At 39.5% G+C, this 15,508-nt stretch overlaps 2 protein-coding genes across 4 annotated transcripts in view; both read right to left on the reverse strand.

The window, feature by feature from the left end:
• Positions 1–1,774: 1,774 nt before the first annotated feature.
• On the reverse strand, positions 1,775–8,593 carry LOC112247260 (doublesex- and mab-3-related transcription factor A2-like). Of its 2 annotated transcripts, none has more exons than XM_024416076.2 (3): positions 6,684–8,593; positions 3,974–4,444; positions 1,775–3,635 (listed from the first exon to the last, which is right to left on the reverse strand). In XM_024416076.2, exons 1-3 carry the CDS (start codon positions 6,706–6,708, stop codon positions 2,782–2,784), a joined length of 1,350 nt encoding a protein of 449 aa, XP_024271844.1. In that variant the 5' UTR covers positions 6,709–8,593; the 3' UTR covers positions 1,775–2,781. The 2 variants fall into 2 exon arrangements, with proteins under 2 accessions (XP_024271844.1, XP_024271770.1); XM_024416002.1 differs by lacking the exon at positions 6,684–8,593 and adding an exon at positions 4,840–4,916.
• Positions 8,594–13,760: 5,167 nt separating this feature from the next.
• Positions 13,761–15,508, reverse strand: part of LOC112247393 (FAS-associated factor 1) — a 93,829-nt gene continuing 92,081 nt past the window's right edge. For both annotated transcript variants that reach the window (XM_024416178.2, XM_024416249.2), the window contains exon 19: positions 13,761–15,148. In XM_024416178.2, coding sequence (XP_024271946.1) covers positions 15,065–15,148 — 84 coding nt within the window. In that variant the 3' untranslated portion in view covers positions 13,761–15,064. The remainder of the gene's footprint in view (positions 15,149–15,508) is intronic.

Consider the following 15,508-nt stretch of genomic DNA (forward strand, 5'->3'; position numbering starts at 1 on the left):
TCAAGACATAAATGTGACTTTATTTAATTGTTATAAAAAAAAGAAAAGAGAGAACTTCTAGTGACACAGGGTATGTAGGCTATATGCATTGAACTGCATTCTCAGATCTGATGTTTTCTGCCCACTCCTGGATTTACTGTCCTCTCACTTGCACAGCTGAGAGAACTGCAGACACCAGTTGGTCACATGGGCTGTATACAGGGATGAATCCCAAATCAATAACCTGCTCCCTTTTTTCTGCCGTTGTTGAGTACCCCTTGCTGATCTGAAAGGATTGCATGTGTTTGAGCAATATGGTAGTAGCTCCACCTAAGCCTGCTAGAAGGCCAGGTGGAGTGACTGACATAGGGCTTACACCTATCAAATGCTGTACCATTGAAGGGAGTGATTCAACAATGGCAGGGCAAAGGTATACAGTTACCTATTGAATATGGGCCCAGATATGGAGTCATGTAGCTGCCTAAATTTCAAAGAGGTCTCTCACATTTGAACTTGAACTGAGTGACTGGCTGGTCATCTCCCTAAAAGCTTACAGTGCTGTTTTGAAATTTCAGCCTGTTTAGGTGGGATTACGTTTTGGCCTTCCATGGTGACATCATCATGCAGTAAATGAGTTAATAGACCAATAAGAAAGAGAGTCCCAAACCTCTCTGCCAATAACAAATCATTTTCAGGATTCCCCTCCCACTCAGACCACTCCCAGACAGTCCTAGCATATTCTTGCTTGAGATATTGCTCTATGCTAAGAAGTTCTTCTTGTTTCTTTTTGACCAATTTAATTGTAAACAATTACAGTAAGGTACTTAATTGTTACCCAGAAAATATCTGATAATGAGATAAGAACGGCTGCATTGGACCGTAAAACCATTGTAGCATAACTGTTCTGGCCTTAGTCTGCTAAACGGTTTCACAGAGCTTTCAGCTCTGGCTAACGATGATCAGATGTAGCCAAGCCATGTCTATAATAAAACAAAAGTCTACCATGTTTATATAGTTGCTGGTTGATGTATGGAATATGCTTTGACACAGTATCATTGTATGCTCTTTAAACATTGTACATTGTATAAAAGCAAATAAAAAAACAGATAATAGCAAATTAAAAGGGAACATTTAATTGGGTCAAGATGTAGGCCTATGAAACATATTGGAATTGTTTGTCATCGAATATAGCCTACGTCTATTGAACATTTATTCTTATTTTGTACATATATCAATGGACAGATGTTAATTCAAATGAATTAATCTAATAACAAAGGTCATGTATTTCCAGTTAAATTAAAGCTTTCAAAGCAATGCAATGTGAAATAAGGGGCCTCTCAATATGTGTTGGGTTTCGTTTTCCGTTTGGCATTATGAAGGCACACTGTCAAATACTTTGTTTACATTGTTATACAGTATTTGTCTGCCGTGAGTAAACACTTCGATTCCGGCGAGCAAGAGATAGTATATTTCTACAGCATCATATTCCAAGTGTTGTGGACTTTTAATTCCTAAATGAATGTGTGCCCTGTGTTTTTCCGTTTCCAAAGACTGAGTCTATAAATCTATACGATCATCATAAACGAATAAAGGAAAAATGGAGAATGACAATATTGTAATGATGAGACAAGACAAGTTTCTGCACGATAAAAGTTAAGGCTACATATTCTTATAAGCACTATATAATTACCGCAAAGAATAGACTAATAACAATAGCCTAATATTAAGTGTGTGTGTGCGCGTTCGTGTGTGTGAAAATAAATGCTATATTAGAGCCTAGAAATAATTGGAAACATTTTGTATAAAATAACATTTATTTCCAGCAATTCCACATGTGACGGTACAGCTTGTGACAGAAAAGCAATAGACTTTTCAGGACAAAAAATGCAATTTCACAAAATAGAGAAGAACGGTTGTAGCTGATAAATGCTGGGTCAAGTACACAGGTAAAGTCAACTGTAATATAATAATCTTATATCATCAAATTCAATATACACTGTACTGTTGGAGAAACAATAAAACTAAGTCAGAAAAGGAATGCCAATACATCAATAGTTTTACAATTAAGCTTCCGTTTTTAAATGTTCAACGTCAGTAATTTACACGTTATGGTAATAATTTAAGACACCCCACTTAAACGTTTTTTAAGCATGGATGTATGCTACTAAAAAATAGTGAGTAATAATTCGTTAGTAAGGTTGGATGTTTTCTTCCAGAAAATAATTACTCGGAATGAAAAGGTAAAAGCAACAATTGCACCAGGATCGTCAAACAACCCACTTTTATTTGAAAGTGAATTTGGGTTGCGACCACTTTTTCAATATCGAAACCCCACAATTTACAGGAATCATATCGAAGTTAGAATTTGTATCTTCTCCATATATGCACTCGATTATAATGCGACTGCATACATTATGGGTGTGATGAATAGTTTGCCTGTCCGTTTTTCGGGAATTGCAACCCCTTTAAGTAATATTTTCAGACAAAATACTCTGACTAGATATTTTCAGGTTACACACATGGCGGGGGATTTATAGCAATACATATGTATAAGGAATAATAGTCTATCTCTAAGAAAACAAAGTTATATATAAGTGAGCTTGGTTTCCGATGCCATTTTGGGCAAGCAAACCGACTAAAAGCAAAGCATTATGTACAGCAGTGCAATAGCCAAACACGTTACTGATCTCTCCATAACATTCAACACTTGTGGCTACAAATACAGTGTCCCTCTCTGAATGTGTCCACTTGAATCATAGTCCCAACACGACTGAGTTCATGACACATTGTACATTCTCAGTCTCACGGTTTGTCTGTGTTGTTGTTGCCGAGGGGCCTGTACAGCCCATTGGTGTACCCCTGGTCCTTGTGCAAGAGTGTCCTGTCCCGTATGAGGTCACTGAATGCGTAGTCCATGGGCGGCCTGAAGCCCAGAGTTGGCATCAACCCCGTGGTGGAGTAGGGTGTCATGAAGGTGAGCCCTCTGCTGTGGGCCGAGTAGGCCAGACGCAAGGGGTTTAGTCCTAGATGAGTGCTCAGGGGGTAGGTGCTGGGATCAGCGCCAAAGTGTGGCGCGTTTGGCTGCAGTGGAGAGAAGGCGGAGCGGTTGCTCAGCGTCATGGCTCCCGGTAACATGGGCCTTGGAGTGGAGGAGAGGGGAGGCTGTGCGCTCTGGAGTATACGTTCTGCTGTCCACACCTGCTCGGGGGCCTTGGCTTGTCCACTGTTGTTGAGAATTTGCTCGATGGCCTGCACCACGTCTTTCCCGCAGCCTTGTAGAACCAATTCCAGAACACTGCGCTTGTGGCTGGGGAACACTCTGGTCAAGATGTCGATTGGGTTCATTTGCCTGGATGCGGCCGATGATGGGGAGGGTTCTTGATCATCTTTGTCGGTCTCCGAACCCGAGTCAGAACCTAGGGGGCTAATCGAACCCGGGGTGTCCTCTCCGTCTTTCAGAGCCTTGGAGACAGGAGAGCTGATGAACGACTCTCCGTCTCCATTCTCAGAGCCAGAGCCAGAGCCATGACGTGCGTCTGGGGAGGAGATCCCTGGTTCGCTGTCAGTGGAAACCGATTTGCCCAACGTCTGTTGCTGGGTCACTGATGCCGACATTTGGGACTTCGGAAACAATTCATACTTCTGCATTCTTAAATCTGAAATAGATACATAAAAAACGAATCGATGAGATGTTGATGTCACTCAAATTAAAGAGGCGCCTAATAGGCTACGTTTGATATTGTTACCATTACCAAGATTTTCACATTAACTTGACAGTTTGGTAAATTAAATGCCAATTTATCCTCTTCACATCAGAACATTATTTCTCTATCAGGGTCCTTTACATTACTCTTCAAAGTTACCAAAAGCAAAGCACATGCTTATGCACAGGATTTACGCACAAAACAACCTGACCAACCTTCCACCAATATTTAGGCCTATTCATGTTTATGAGCAGGCTAATCTGAGCAGGATAATCTATAAATCCACTCACCTGAGTTACTTTCGTTGTTGATAGAACCAAAGACCTCATAATTCTGACGAGGTGGTATAATGCCGTTGGCGGCCGCCAGAGCTAGCCCTTCTGCTGTCCCATACAGGAGCTGCAGCTCCCGGGCTTCGTTCTCCTCCTGAGCTTGTTGTCGACGGAGAGCCACTTGTGCGGCCATGACGCGCTGTCTCTCGGCGATAAGGGTGCATTTGGCGCACATACAGTCCTTCCAGCGGCAATAACGTTTATGGCCCTTCAGCGCAGATACCACGCCATGATTCCTGCAGCGGGCGCACTTCGGGGTGCGAGGATACTTCTCCGTTGTGCGATATAGCATCGGACCCCGCAGGAGGCTACTGGCCATGGAGACGGGGATGTTGACAGACCCTCCGGCTCCAGGGTGGACCTGAGATCCTGACGGCGCTGTGGAGAGCTCTGGTCTCAGATCCATGTCCTGTCGCTGACCAATATCTACTATCAATTGGAAAAAAGTAACGCGATGATGTATCGATGATTGTTCACAACAACTGAATAGTTTTCAACATATCTGCACAACTTATTAAGTAATCTTCTACCGGTGTTTTCTGTCCATTGAAGAGAACAGAATGTAGCCTCGCCTAAAGCTTCACCAAGATAAAAGACCTGTTTGTCAATTTACGCTAATGAGGTATAAAAACGCCGTGCAACCTGTTGCAACCAATACTTGATGATTTCTGCAACAATATATACAGAAATATAACTTTAAACGTGTCATTTACGAGGAGAAATCCAAGAGATTTGCAGAAATGAGTGCTCTCCCCTGTTTAACTTAATTTCACCAAAATGAGCCGAGGTTGCTATACTCGCACCAGCGTGAGACACTAACTTACTCAAGAGATTGCCACTAGATACAGATCCTCTCTCTCTCTCCATTGTTGCTCCTACGTTTTCATTAGACAAATTTGACAACAATGTGGCGCCTGTCATTGGCCAAACGGGGAAGGTGCAATCTGATTGGCTTGTCCCCTTTTCTACTGTGTCCACCAGAGTTCTTTCTCAAATAACAAGTGTTTAGAATCTGAATGGGATCCTGCAGAGCTAAAATACATTATTTTTAACAAACTCGAATTTCAAAACAAATGGAACTACATTTTCAATTAAGTCATATTTATTATGGGAAATATTATGGGAAAAGATTCCCAAGATCAAATTAAATGCACTTTTCTCAATAGAGACATTTTCAGGCAATAATTCGATAGGCCTAGGCTATCTGAAATGTATCTATATTAATTTGCTTGATTAATTTTCATGATGTTGTGCATCACGTGTCTTACTTGTAGATTTCTGCAACAATATATACAGAAAACCGTTATAGATCCTTAAATTTTATTTACACCTTTTTCGAGACAGACAATAATTAAAGTCTCATTGACGTCACTGCCCTTTTAATTCTGTCAAATCACAAGGTAAGTGACATTTACATATTGATTCAAATAGACTAGCCTATGCTATGCAATTGCTGGTAGAATGTTGAGCATGGAGTTGGAAAATAACGTCTTTATCATATAAATAAAACCCAACTTTTTATAATAACAATAGAAACGTATGTTTTACAATAGTAACGTAGTAAGTGTTTTCATTGTACAATGATAGGCCTAATCCAGATTATAACACTATTTTATTGCTACTCATGGACATGCATTATGCGATTCAGTTGAGGCAAGCCGGACCCTTAGCTACATCCATTTGCTACTTATTTTATTATGTTAAAAAAAATACAACACGTGTGTGTTCATTGGTTTGTTTTTATTTTGATTTATTTTTTAACCATTAAAACCCACGTGATCATTTCCTGTTGTGATGGTGGTCAAATACCTGGCACACAGAACACACAACGTGCACAACAAACCACTAGCCAGTGACAAAGAGTATTTATCTAGCTAGTATTTATCAACACGTTAGTGTGGTTATATTTAGGAAAACAATATCTAGGCCTATAGAAACCATGTTGTCTAAAAGTATATCCCAAAGCAGTAAATACTCTTTGTGTCCTCAGCAAGCAATGAACCAACATCATTTTCGTTTCATTTAAAAGTTTTTTTTATTTTTATTAATATTATTTATAATAATAATATATATTTTTGTTTATTCAATATTTAAATTCAAGCACATAGCTACCAAATACCTTCAACATACATAAATCAAATGGGGAAAAAACGATTAACCCTTTCTGAGTTTAGGCTAAACAAATCCTTTTTACAAACGAGCTCGAAATTTGAAGACCGCATGTTTTAAATTTGTGTATATGCCTACCCTATATTTTCCTGCAATCAAGCTGATTTCTATTTGCTATTAGTCGTAGATGTTGATAACAAAAGTGTGTTCATTGTTTCATTCCTATTATCTTACTATTTTTAGATTGAATCATTTAAAACGACACGGACAATGCGATAATCAATAAATCATTGTTTACACAAATTAAGTGATAATGATAATGCAATAACTTTATTATGATTATAATGATTACTATTATCACACATTTTCTGAGCCTTTACTCAAAAAAGTTGCAATAATTGAATATGACTAATGAATTCCAATTTAGCCAATATGAACTCATTATTCAACTTTTATTAGTGTGCATTGAACTGTTTACATTTTTATCACAAAATATCAAGATTTCTCATTTGTAGGCTACTTTTGGACGACCAGTTTGCAGGTGATATAGCATACTAACTTGTTGGAGGTTGCTGGCCATGCATGGATACCCGGGGATGATGTTGCAGCCGTCCGATGTCACTCCAGGCTGAACTTGGGATCCTGATGGTGCCTGTGGATCCATGCTCTCGTTGACCAATGCCTATAACCACATTTTTAAACGATGTAGGTATGGTTGATACATTGGACAAAACTTCGCAATTCTCACCAACCACGCCATTTTAACTTTGTACAAACTATTTATTGAAATAAGGAGGAAGGCTATATCTAACGATAGGGATCGATTCAATAATGTACATATTTAAAGGGCTTATATGAAATGTTCATTCGAGTGCATCAATTCAATAACTTTATTTAGTGGACTCCAATAACTGTGTTCAATGGCACAAGACTGATAAACAAAGGTAAATAGCACTACCAAGAATGTGAAATGTAGGACTATGCTAGGCAATCATGTTTTCTTCTGAACTAGGTCTTGTGGATCATGCAATGTTGAGTGTTATGTTTTATTGGCACCAACTTCTGTAATTTCACAGTAATATTCATTGACTGCAGAAACCAAACATTGCATGCCCCCTCTCTGGGAACATTTAGCAATAACCTACATGATATACAAATACAGACCCGCTAAACATTTCACCTGCCTACATGGGACACTGCATTCAATGTATTATAACGAATGTGGGTTTATATTGACTGAACAGGGCTGCAAAACACAACAACAAACTAAAACATCATAACCGTACTTCTGTAACCCTGAGCACCTTTCCACATTTAGGCTAGGGCTTTTCTGGTCGCCTCGACTAGTGGTGCATGTTGCACTCCGCTCCGCGCGCTGCGTTTCCAGCACGCGGACCTGCCGCTCTTCTCATTGTTTACCGATGAACCACAGTAAGCAAATGCCATCTGTTTCCCCCGCCGCTGTCATCTGCACCTTTAATTACCTAATAGAGACGACATTAAACTATATATTTTTGACATTCAAACTAATTATCTCGGCAGCAATCTCACACGCATGAAAACGTCATTACAATAAATCACGGGGTGGCGTAGCCCAATATATAAACATTGAGATGGAGTTGATGTCACCTATGGTCAATGTTGAACAAAGTTTGTTGATTAATAGATTGAGGATAAAGCTCAACATGCTAAAAAACGCAGGCACAACAAATGACCTATTTGGAGGCATTAATCTAACAAGAATTAGGCATTTAGGCGACTAGCCTACAAACATGGACAATTCTTTCGGTTGGAAATATAAATAAGTTGGAAATATAACAGCTTTAATAAAGTGAGTTAATATGGTAGTTTATAAAAAATATAATTCATGCATGGATAGGCCTACCATGAAACATTTTTATCGGTGTTCTCTCATGGTTTCCAATTAAATGCCCCAGCGCAATTAAAACGTGACTGTGGGCACTTAAGAAATTCAACATTCTTTGAACAGTTCATTAGGCCTATGCTTCAAAAACCCATGAGAGGCTTTCATTTCTTTAAGAAAGGCTACAGATGACTGGGTTTTTACACCATTTTAGGCAGTCACAAAGGGAGTGCTTGACCCAACATATGTAGCAGCATGTTTCTGCTGCCGCAGCACCCTGGTGAGGTATTTGAGCGACCTCTTTCGTTGCTGCTGCCCTGCCTGAGCACGGCTGGACACGGATTGCCTCCCGGGGTCTCCCGATGAAATCGCATAGTCTATTAACAGAGACAGAGGTTAGAGTAGCAGTTATACAAGGTGTAAGAGGCACAGGGTTTGGGAAAACCAGTGCGTATTTACACGCTTCATCTACTCACCAAGTGCTCATTACGTTGTTAACCTCTAGTTCACATGAGGCTCTGGCAATGATGATGGAGTTCAAGCGAATGGTTGCATTTCCTTGAAGACATTGTAGATCGCAACCTTGAAATAACTCCAGAAAAAACGTTATATTTATTACTGTAAGGTAAAGCTATATTGCCCACAAATGTATAGGCCCTGAAATAGTTTGGCTATATCAAACCTTACAGGCTTCCCCAGTAAAAAACGATTAGGTCGATTTTGATATCCAAAACTTGGAAGATGAGGATAGTCTAGTTTACCCATAACTCACGGGCTACTCTTGAAATCAATGAGGCCTATAGGCTCAATGGAAGATACTGACATTGCTGTATTTCTCTGAGAATAAGTGGAAGGTCGCAGTTCCTCAACAAACACTTGAGCCTGAGAGTCCTTCTCTCCCACTCTTGACTGATGGAACAACACGCATTTCTAAACCCCGACATCGCATATGAATTTTTAAGGTCTCTTTGCCAAGCCTTTTACCCACCTCTCAGTGCATGCATCACGCACACATGCATGTACCTTTCCCCAAAGCCCGACCGTTTCGTCTGTCCTCAAGGCAGGTTGGCAGTGCTTGTCATGACTCACTTTAAATAGAGTGGGCTACAATTATTCAGGATATTAATTTGATATGATTCATACGTATGTAGTAGGCTACAATAATGGCAACAGTGTGCATATAAGAATGTCAATAAAAGTAATCAAGCTATTATTATACAGCCATTCCACACGTTCAATTGTAAAATGTTTAACACAGTTTTAGAGTACCTAAATGTGTGTGTGTGTGTGTGTTAGGTACGCACAGCCAATTAAAATGCAAGCGCTATCCTTCCACATCTGCCCCCTTTGCAAACGAATGGCACAGAAAAGAAGGTAGCCTATGAATGGTCGTTCATTGAGATCACAGATGGAGTATGGGTTTTTGCTCGAAATTTGAGAAACACCATTGTCCCCAATCAAAACTCAATGTGTTCTGCTACAATGGTCTGGGCTTTGAGCTCTGCCGCTTCAATTGGCCTTGTTTTTTAAACTTGAAATGTTCAGTACAAAGACTGGACTCCTAAATGTCACAACCGCGTCGGTTCCAAGTGTGGCTGTCCTCAAGACCTTGTTCAAAAAGAAAAAGAACACAATTATGAAGCAATAATTACTCTGCTTTACTTCGCACGCCACTGCTCCCATTCAACCCCCTTTAGCCCTGTTTAATGCTTTATTCGAGGGCATGATAATCCAAATGCCACAGGTTGAAGTTTTTTTCTTTCGCGTTTAACAAAAAATAGCATATAAATGGATGTGGGAATCGTTAAATAAATTAATGTTCCATGTCGTTGCAATTATATAGCCTTTTAATCAAACCTAACGTTTAGCCGGATGTTATGACTTTATGACCCATAATAACATCATAACAAGTCAATTAAGCGTTCATTTGAGTTTAATCTATTACCAATTTACTACAATTGCAAAAATGCAAACATCACCTATAGGCCTGATGGTGAGTGGGCTTTGATCATTATTATTGCCTTATCGTTTATTACAAGAGTTGAAATTATTGACGAGAATTCACAATTGTCAGAATTTCAGCTCTTGTAATAAACTGAAAGGCTATATTAGACCACACAACGTTTCTCATGATGCCAATTTACATGAGGGAAACAAAAACAGATTGTCTCCTGTTGTATGCGCCTATATAGTTTATTTTAAATTGCAGCATGGTTGGTTATTCATGCAGTCAGAAATAGGCTATATTAAAATCCCGCTCTGCATAACACCTTTCACTATCTCATGGTTTTAGTGATGGATAAAAATAACTAAAAACATTATAATCGCAAAAGCTACCACTAAGTCTTAGTATAGGACATGGCATCATTTATGCGTACCCTGTGGTTTACGGAGACGGAGGCGGTAATTATTATATTCTATAAAAATTAAAACGTCCTAAAAACGGAACATATTGATGAAGGCCTACAGTCCAAACTAGGCTACATGAAAACAATATATGTAAATAATGATACTTTTGTTAAACGTAGTAAATTGTAGTTGTGCCTATGTTTGTAATTGCATTCGAAATAGTCTGATGTCCAAAATAGTTAAACTTCCCTGTTTAATTTACCTAAAAGGACAACACTTCATAAAAACGCTTTCATTCATATTATTTTCATAGCCTATAGGCCTACATACGCTTAATGGTGTCATCAAGAGGTAAATAAAATAACTTAATTCAATTTGAAGTAAATAAAAGGCAGCCCAACAATAATGCGAGAAAGAATAGAAAACAACTGATACATTTGTTTATGATATATGTTCTCTTAATTTCAATAGAAAACCCGAGTTGAATTTTATTGCTAGGGGCTCTTGCTTTAATTATATCTTTGAGTGTTTAATGGTCCAATATATAGTATACATGTATGTCTATAGGCATTCACCGCATATAAAATAAATATGTAGGTCACTGATTTGTGTTCTACGTAGCTACTTTTCTTATAGTATATATATATATAATATATTTTTGTTGATTTTTCACAACTATTAGCATTTCCATAAGTTTGAATATCACCACCTTTATACTTTCATGAGCCAAAAGCTAAATTGACTTAAAAAATGAATATAACTTTGGCATTAGGGGTGGGGTATTAGATAATGACAGGATCATCATAAGGCTGTTAAACTGTAATAATCATACATCTTCTGATGCTATGCTGCGTTTTTGACACCTCCTCCATCTCCCTTACTCACTTTCCATCACACACACACACACACTCTCTCTCTCTCTCTTATTGAACAAGAAACCCAGAGAGAAATGAGCCCCCTTTTGTGCCCAACAGTTTAAGCTGCATAGATTGTTTCTTTGGCGCTCATTGAGTGCCAACATCTCTGAGAAAGTAAACGTTGAGTGACCCTCCAGGTTAGTTTAGTCTGGGATCCCTCCATCGCTGGGTGAGTGGATTTAAAATGCTGGATGCTGTGGGATCACATCTTACTTCAAAGGAGAGATCACTTGCATCAGGAATTCTGTTCCCTCACTAGGGGCCAACATTCTTGACCCTGGAAGACTGGTTAAACATTATTGAACGCTTCCCTTTTGTGAGGGAATAATAAAGTCAGCACCTGATGTTGCCACCAGTGAATCTGTGCCACAGGAAGCCAGAGAATAAGTCCATTGTCACACAGCCACATTCTCAAAATGTGAGTTTTAACAGCGGTGGCTTTACTTAAAGATGAGACTGAGTGACAGCCAGCATCTTTGGATGTCTCAATCACTGTGTCTTAAAGGTTGTCCGTCAGTTAACTGCAAAATTATGCTTGAGAACAGATGTCCTGGGGACTATAATGGCACCTAAAAACTTAGACCTTTACAGACAAATAATTTAGTGAAGTGGTTTTCATTAACCACGTACACATCAATACATTAACCAACCAATCCTCTGAAATAAAAATCTTTAACAGAACATATTGCAATTCTAGCAGTAAAAAATAAATCAGGTGACAAGTTTGATCAAGTTGAGAAAAATAATATCCAATAGGCATTTCCGACTGCATCATCATCATTAGTTGCAGCTGTACAAAAGAGATGCCCAAGTGCATTAGTGAACCATTCAATGATTGAAACTGTAATATCACACATCAGAGGAGTTGCACAATCTACATAGTTCCCTGGGGAAGGCCTGACAAGAACTATGCACTTCTCTTGCTTATGTGAACCCAGCTCATGTTCAATGAAATCCTTACCGTCCAGTGAACTCTCCTCTACCTTAAGCTCTGTTGAGGATTCCATACTTTTACAACCATGATGGCACTCTGGGTTAAAATAAGTAACTCTGTAAACTGGACATGCCCACTTCTGACATGCAGCAAACTCCTTCAATTAAAAATCTACATTTGACCTTTTTCACAAGTCAAGAATTGTGGGACCTTAAAACTTCCCTCATGCATTCCCAATTTAACTGTGACAGTTATTAGTATTGCCAGGGTATCAGGAAGTCACCAAAATGTCACAAATCAAGAGAACAAATTGAGTGGATAATGTACCAGTGATTAATAACCTTAGAAATCTGCAGCCACATCCTGTAAATGGCAGACCCTGTTCAGACTCCGCTGTGAAGTGAACTTGTCACTCCTAGTACTCACCATCAGTTTCTCAAACATTGGAAATAGTAATGACTAGCTAAAAAAACTTGAATCCGTTTACATATGTAGAATCTTAATTTGAGCCAGTTTGCTACAGCGGGAAAATCATCCTGCAGCAACAGAAAATGTGAATTAAGTGGATTATCATTTAATAACATTTTTCGTAAGGGAAAATCAAGTCCGAAATGTTAAAGTGGAAATTACAAACTTCAGAAGCATAAACCTAAAATACACTACACAATTTAAAGTACTCCTGCAACAGGGTGATCAAATTAAGATCCTACACCTTTTCTATGTATAAACCTGGATAATTCAAATGAGGGCTAGAATGCGGTGTCTCTTTTGAGCAGTAAGTTACTGACAGGGTGTCAGATCAGGTTGTGAAGGGGACCAACTGACGCATGCTCAGCTCTGTCTCACCAGGCACACACACAGCAGCCTGGGGAAGTCTGACTGAATGAACACATTAAACATTCAAATTCCTTGCGTGAGAACCAAGAATGTGGTGGGAATGTTGCAAAGGGCTGAATTTGCCTTCAGGATGGAGAGATTATTTTCCCTCCAAGGGTCAGATGCACACAATATGCCAAGAAGATTAAGATTTTCATATTTGCAAATGACCCAATGCACATTCTCCTGTTCTGAAACCCACAGCATGAGGTCCTGTTCCACCTTAATGACTGACCCTCCACCCAAATGAGAAATAAGAATGCCAGAAATAACACCAAATCTATTCTGGTCATTTCATTAGAGGCATGTATTGAGAGTACTAATCCTGATTCCCGAAACCTGCATCTTTTGATAAAAGTTCTCAGTTGAAAAAGAGGGCTCTACTGTTGGGCCCACTGTGCCGGCTTAAACTTTGGCTTTTACTGTCAAAAAGAACTCCCTTGCAGATGGAGAGATAAGCCTATAAGCTCATTGCTGAACTGAGAAAATTAGCCTTTGTGGCAGATAATACCAGATGCCTGGAAAATATTGCTGTAAAACAAGACAACGAGGCAAATAACTTTTCTCAGGAAAAGCAAACTAGTATTTACCATTTTAGTGGCAATGATAATGTAGTCTTATCCCCTGCCTGGTTTTTACACAGGAAGCTCACCATGTTCGCTAATTGAGTACAGCATGGAGACGTACACAGTCCAGTCAAACACAAAAACTCTTATTCATATCTTTCAGACAGGGACAGCCTACTGGCCAAATAGACAAATGGCATAAATAATATAACAGCTTTAATATGGAATAGAAAGTTTGCTGATGCCTCAATGACAGAAACCCTGAAATCATAATGGGCGCGTTCCACAGCTAAGGTGAGGCGACGCAACAACCAATGGTTGCATGCCACGTCATCGTCGACTGACAAATTGCTACAACATGTGGTTAGCTGACACTTAAAATATATATCCAGGTGTGTTAGACCTGTCATGTGTCAGCAACATCTAAGCATAGGAACATGCCCAATGGTAAAAACAAAGGCGCAAAATAAATGTAATACTATAAATAATGTGCCAAGTGAAATGTACAAAATTAATAGCCTATCCTGCTCCTCAAAATGTTCCCTGTCAAATCTGTATTAAGATAACTTAAATTAGAAGAAAAAAAACAATTAAGGCCTCAATAATAATATAAAATGTCAACCGACGTGTGTGTCTGTGTGCATTTCAAGAGAGTGCTGGCTCAGACAGATGCATGTTCATATATATTTTATATAATGTATATCAAACTAAAACAGCATCAAACTTAAAAAGGATCAAGAAAAATAAAGGAGGAACAGTTGGTTGTGGAGCCTTTTGAAATTAAAACCAGGCTGGTCGGAGCAGAGCAGGAGGGGTGCAGATCAGGAACATTGAGCCTCTTTGGCTGCTTGTGATGGTCGGGTTGGATGGGGGCAGGGGGGGGTCCGTCACTGGCTGGGTGCATGGAGGTGCATGGGGGTGGAGGGAGCAAAGAGGGTACAAGCCAAATGCAGGTGGAGATGATAGTCCAGCGTTCTCCAGGAAAAATGTCTCTTTGCTTTTTTTTGTTTACTTTATTGAAACAACACGTCTAAAATAGCAGCCGTACGTACTGTAGCGGGAAGTCCTTGTCCGTGATGCTGTTCTTCTACTCAAAAGTTTATTTTTAATATCCTTGATCATACTGTAAGAGTGTGGCAGAGAAAACCATGACACTGCAATTAAGTGAGGGGCGAAAGAGTTTGGCTGTGTGCTTGTGGTTGCTTCTCTGTACATACAGGTACACTAGGCAATCATGTATGATGCACAGGCCGAGAGCAGAGAAGCTTACGTGTGGGTTGTGTCTAAGTAGTGTACTGTATGTTGTGTATTGTGTGTTTAAGAGTTCACATCTGTGTGAGAGGGTGGTCGGTCTCTGTAGACCCACTGGGACCATGCTAGAGCTCTTCACTACTCTTCCAGCCAGTCCCACCACCACAGCCAGGCCAGTCAGTCCTACTCTTTAGCTTCGAGGAACAGGGTCTCCTGAGGGAAAAGCTTGGCCTCCAGTAAAGACGAGGCTGGGTCTAGCTGGGTGATCTGCAGAGGAGAGAGAACGAATCGAAAACCATGAGACTAGTTCACATTCATACAGGTTACATGACACAGTCATTACAAGTCTTTGTTTATTCCTTTAAACTATGTTCCAGGACCCAGTGGCCATGGGTGAAGTGGGTTACGAGTTATGAGAATACATCTATAAACACACCATTTCTTTAATTGGGTCGTTGGAAGATGGTCACCGGAAGATAGTAAATTTCTAATTTGGGTCTCAAGCTGAAACAGTTTAAAAATCCCTTGTTTACATGAAAAGTACTCAGTTATAATGTGCTGATAAAAACAGTAAAAATGATCAACTACTCCAATTCTTAGCATTTATGTCCTTGAACACTTCTTTCT

The sequence above is a fragment of the Oncorhynchus tshawytscha genome, linkage group LG01, assembly GCF_018296145.1.
Source record: "Oncorhynchus tshawytscha isolate Ot180627B linkage group LG01, Otsh_v2.0, whole genome shotgun sequence".
NCBI lineage: Eukaryota > Metazoa > Chordata > Actinopteri > Salmoniformes > Salmonidae > Oncorhynchus > Oncorhynchus tshawytscha.

Bases quoted from the DNA above. Each gene is read 5' to 3' on its own strand.
- LOC112247260 (XM_024416002.1), bottom strand. From the start codon at position 4,882: ATGGAGAGAGAGAGAGGATCTGTATCTAGTGGCAATCTCTTGA. The intron at 4,445-4,839 runs GTAAGTTAGTGT...TCCAATTGATAG, and splicing joins ATCTAGTGGCAATCTCTTGA to TAGATATTGGTCAGCGACAG. The intron at 3,636-3,973 runs GTGAGTGGATTT...TATCTATTTCAG, and splicing joins CAACAACGAAAGTAACTCAG to ATTTAAGAATGCAGAAGTAT.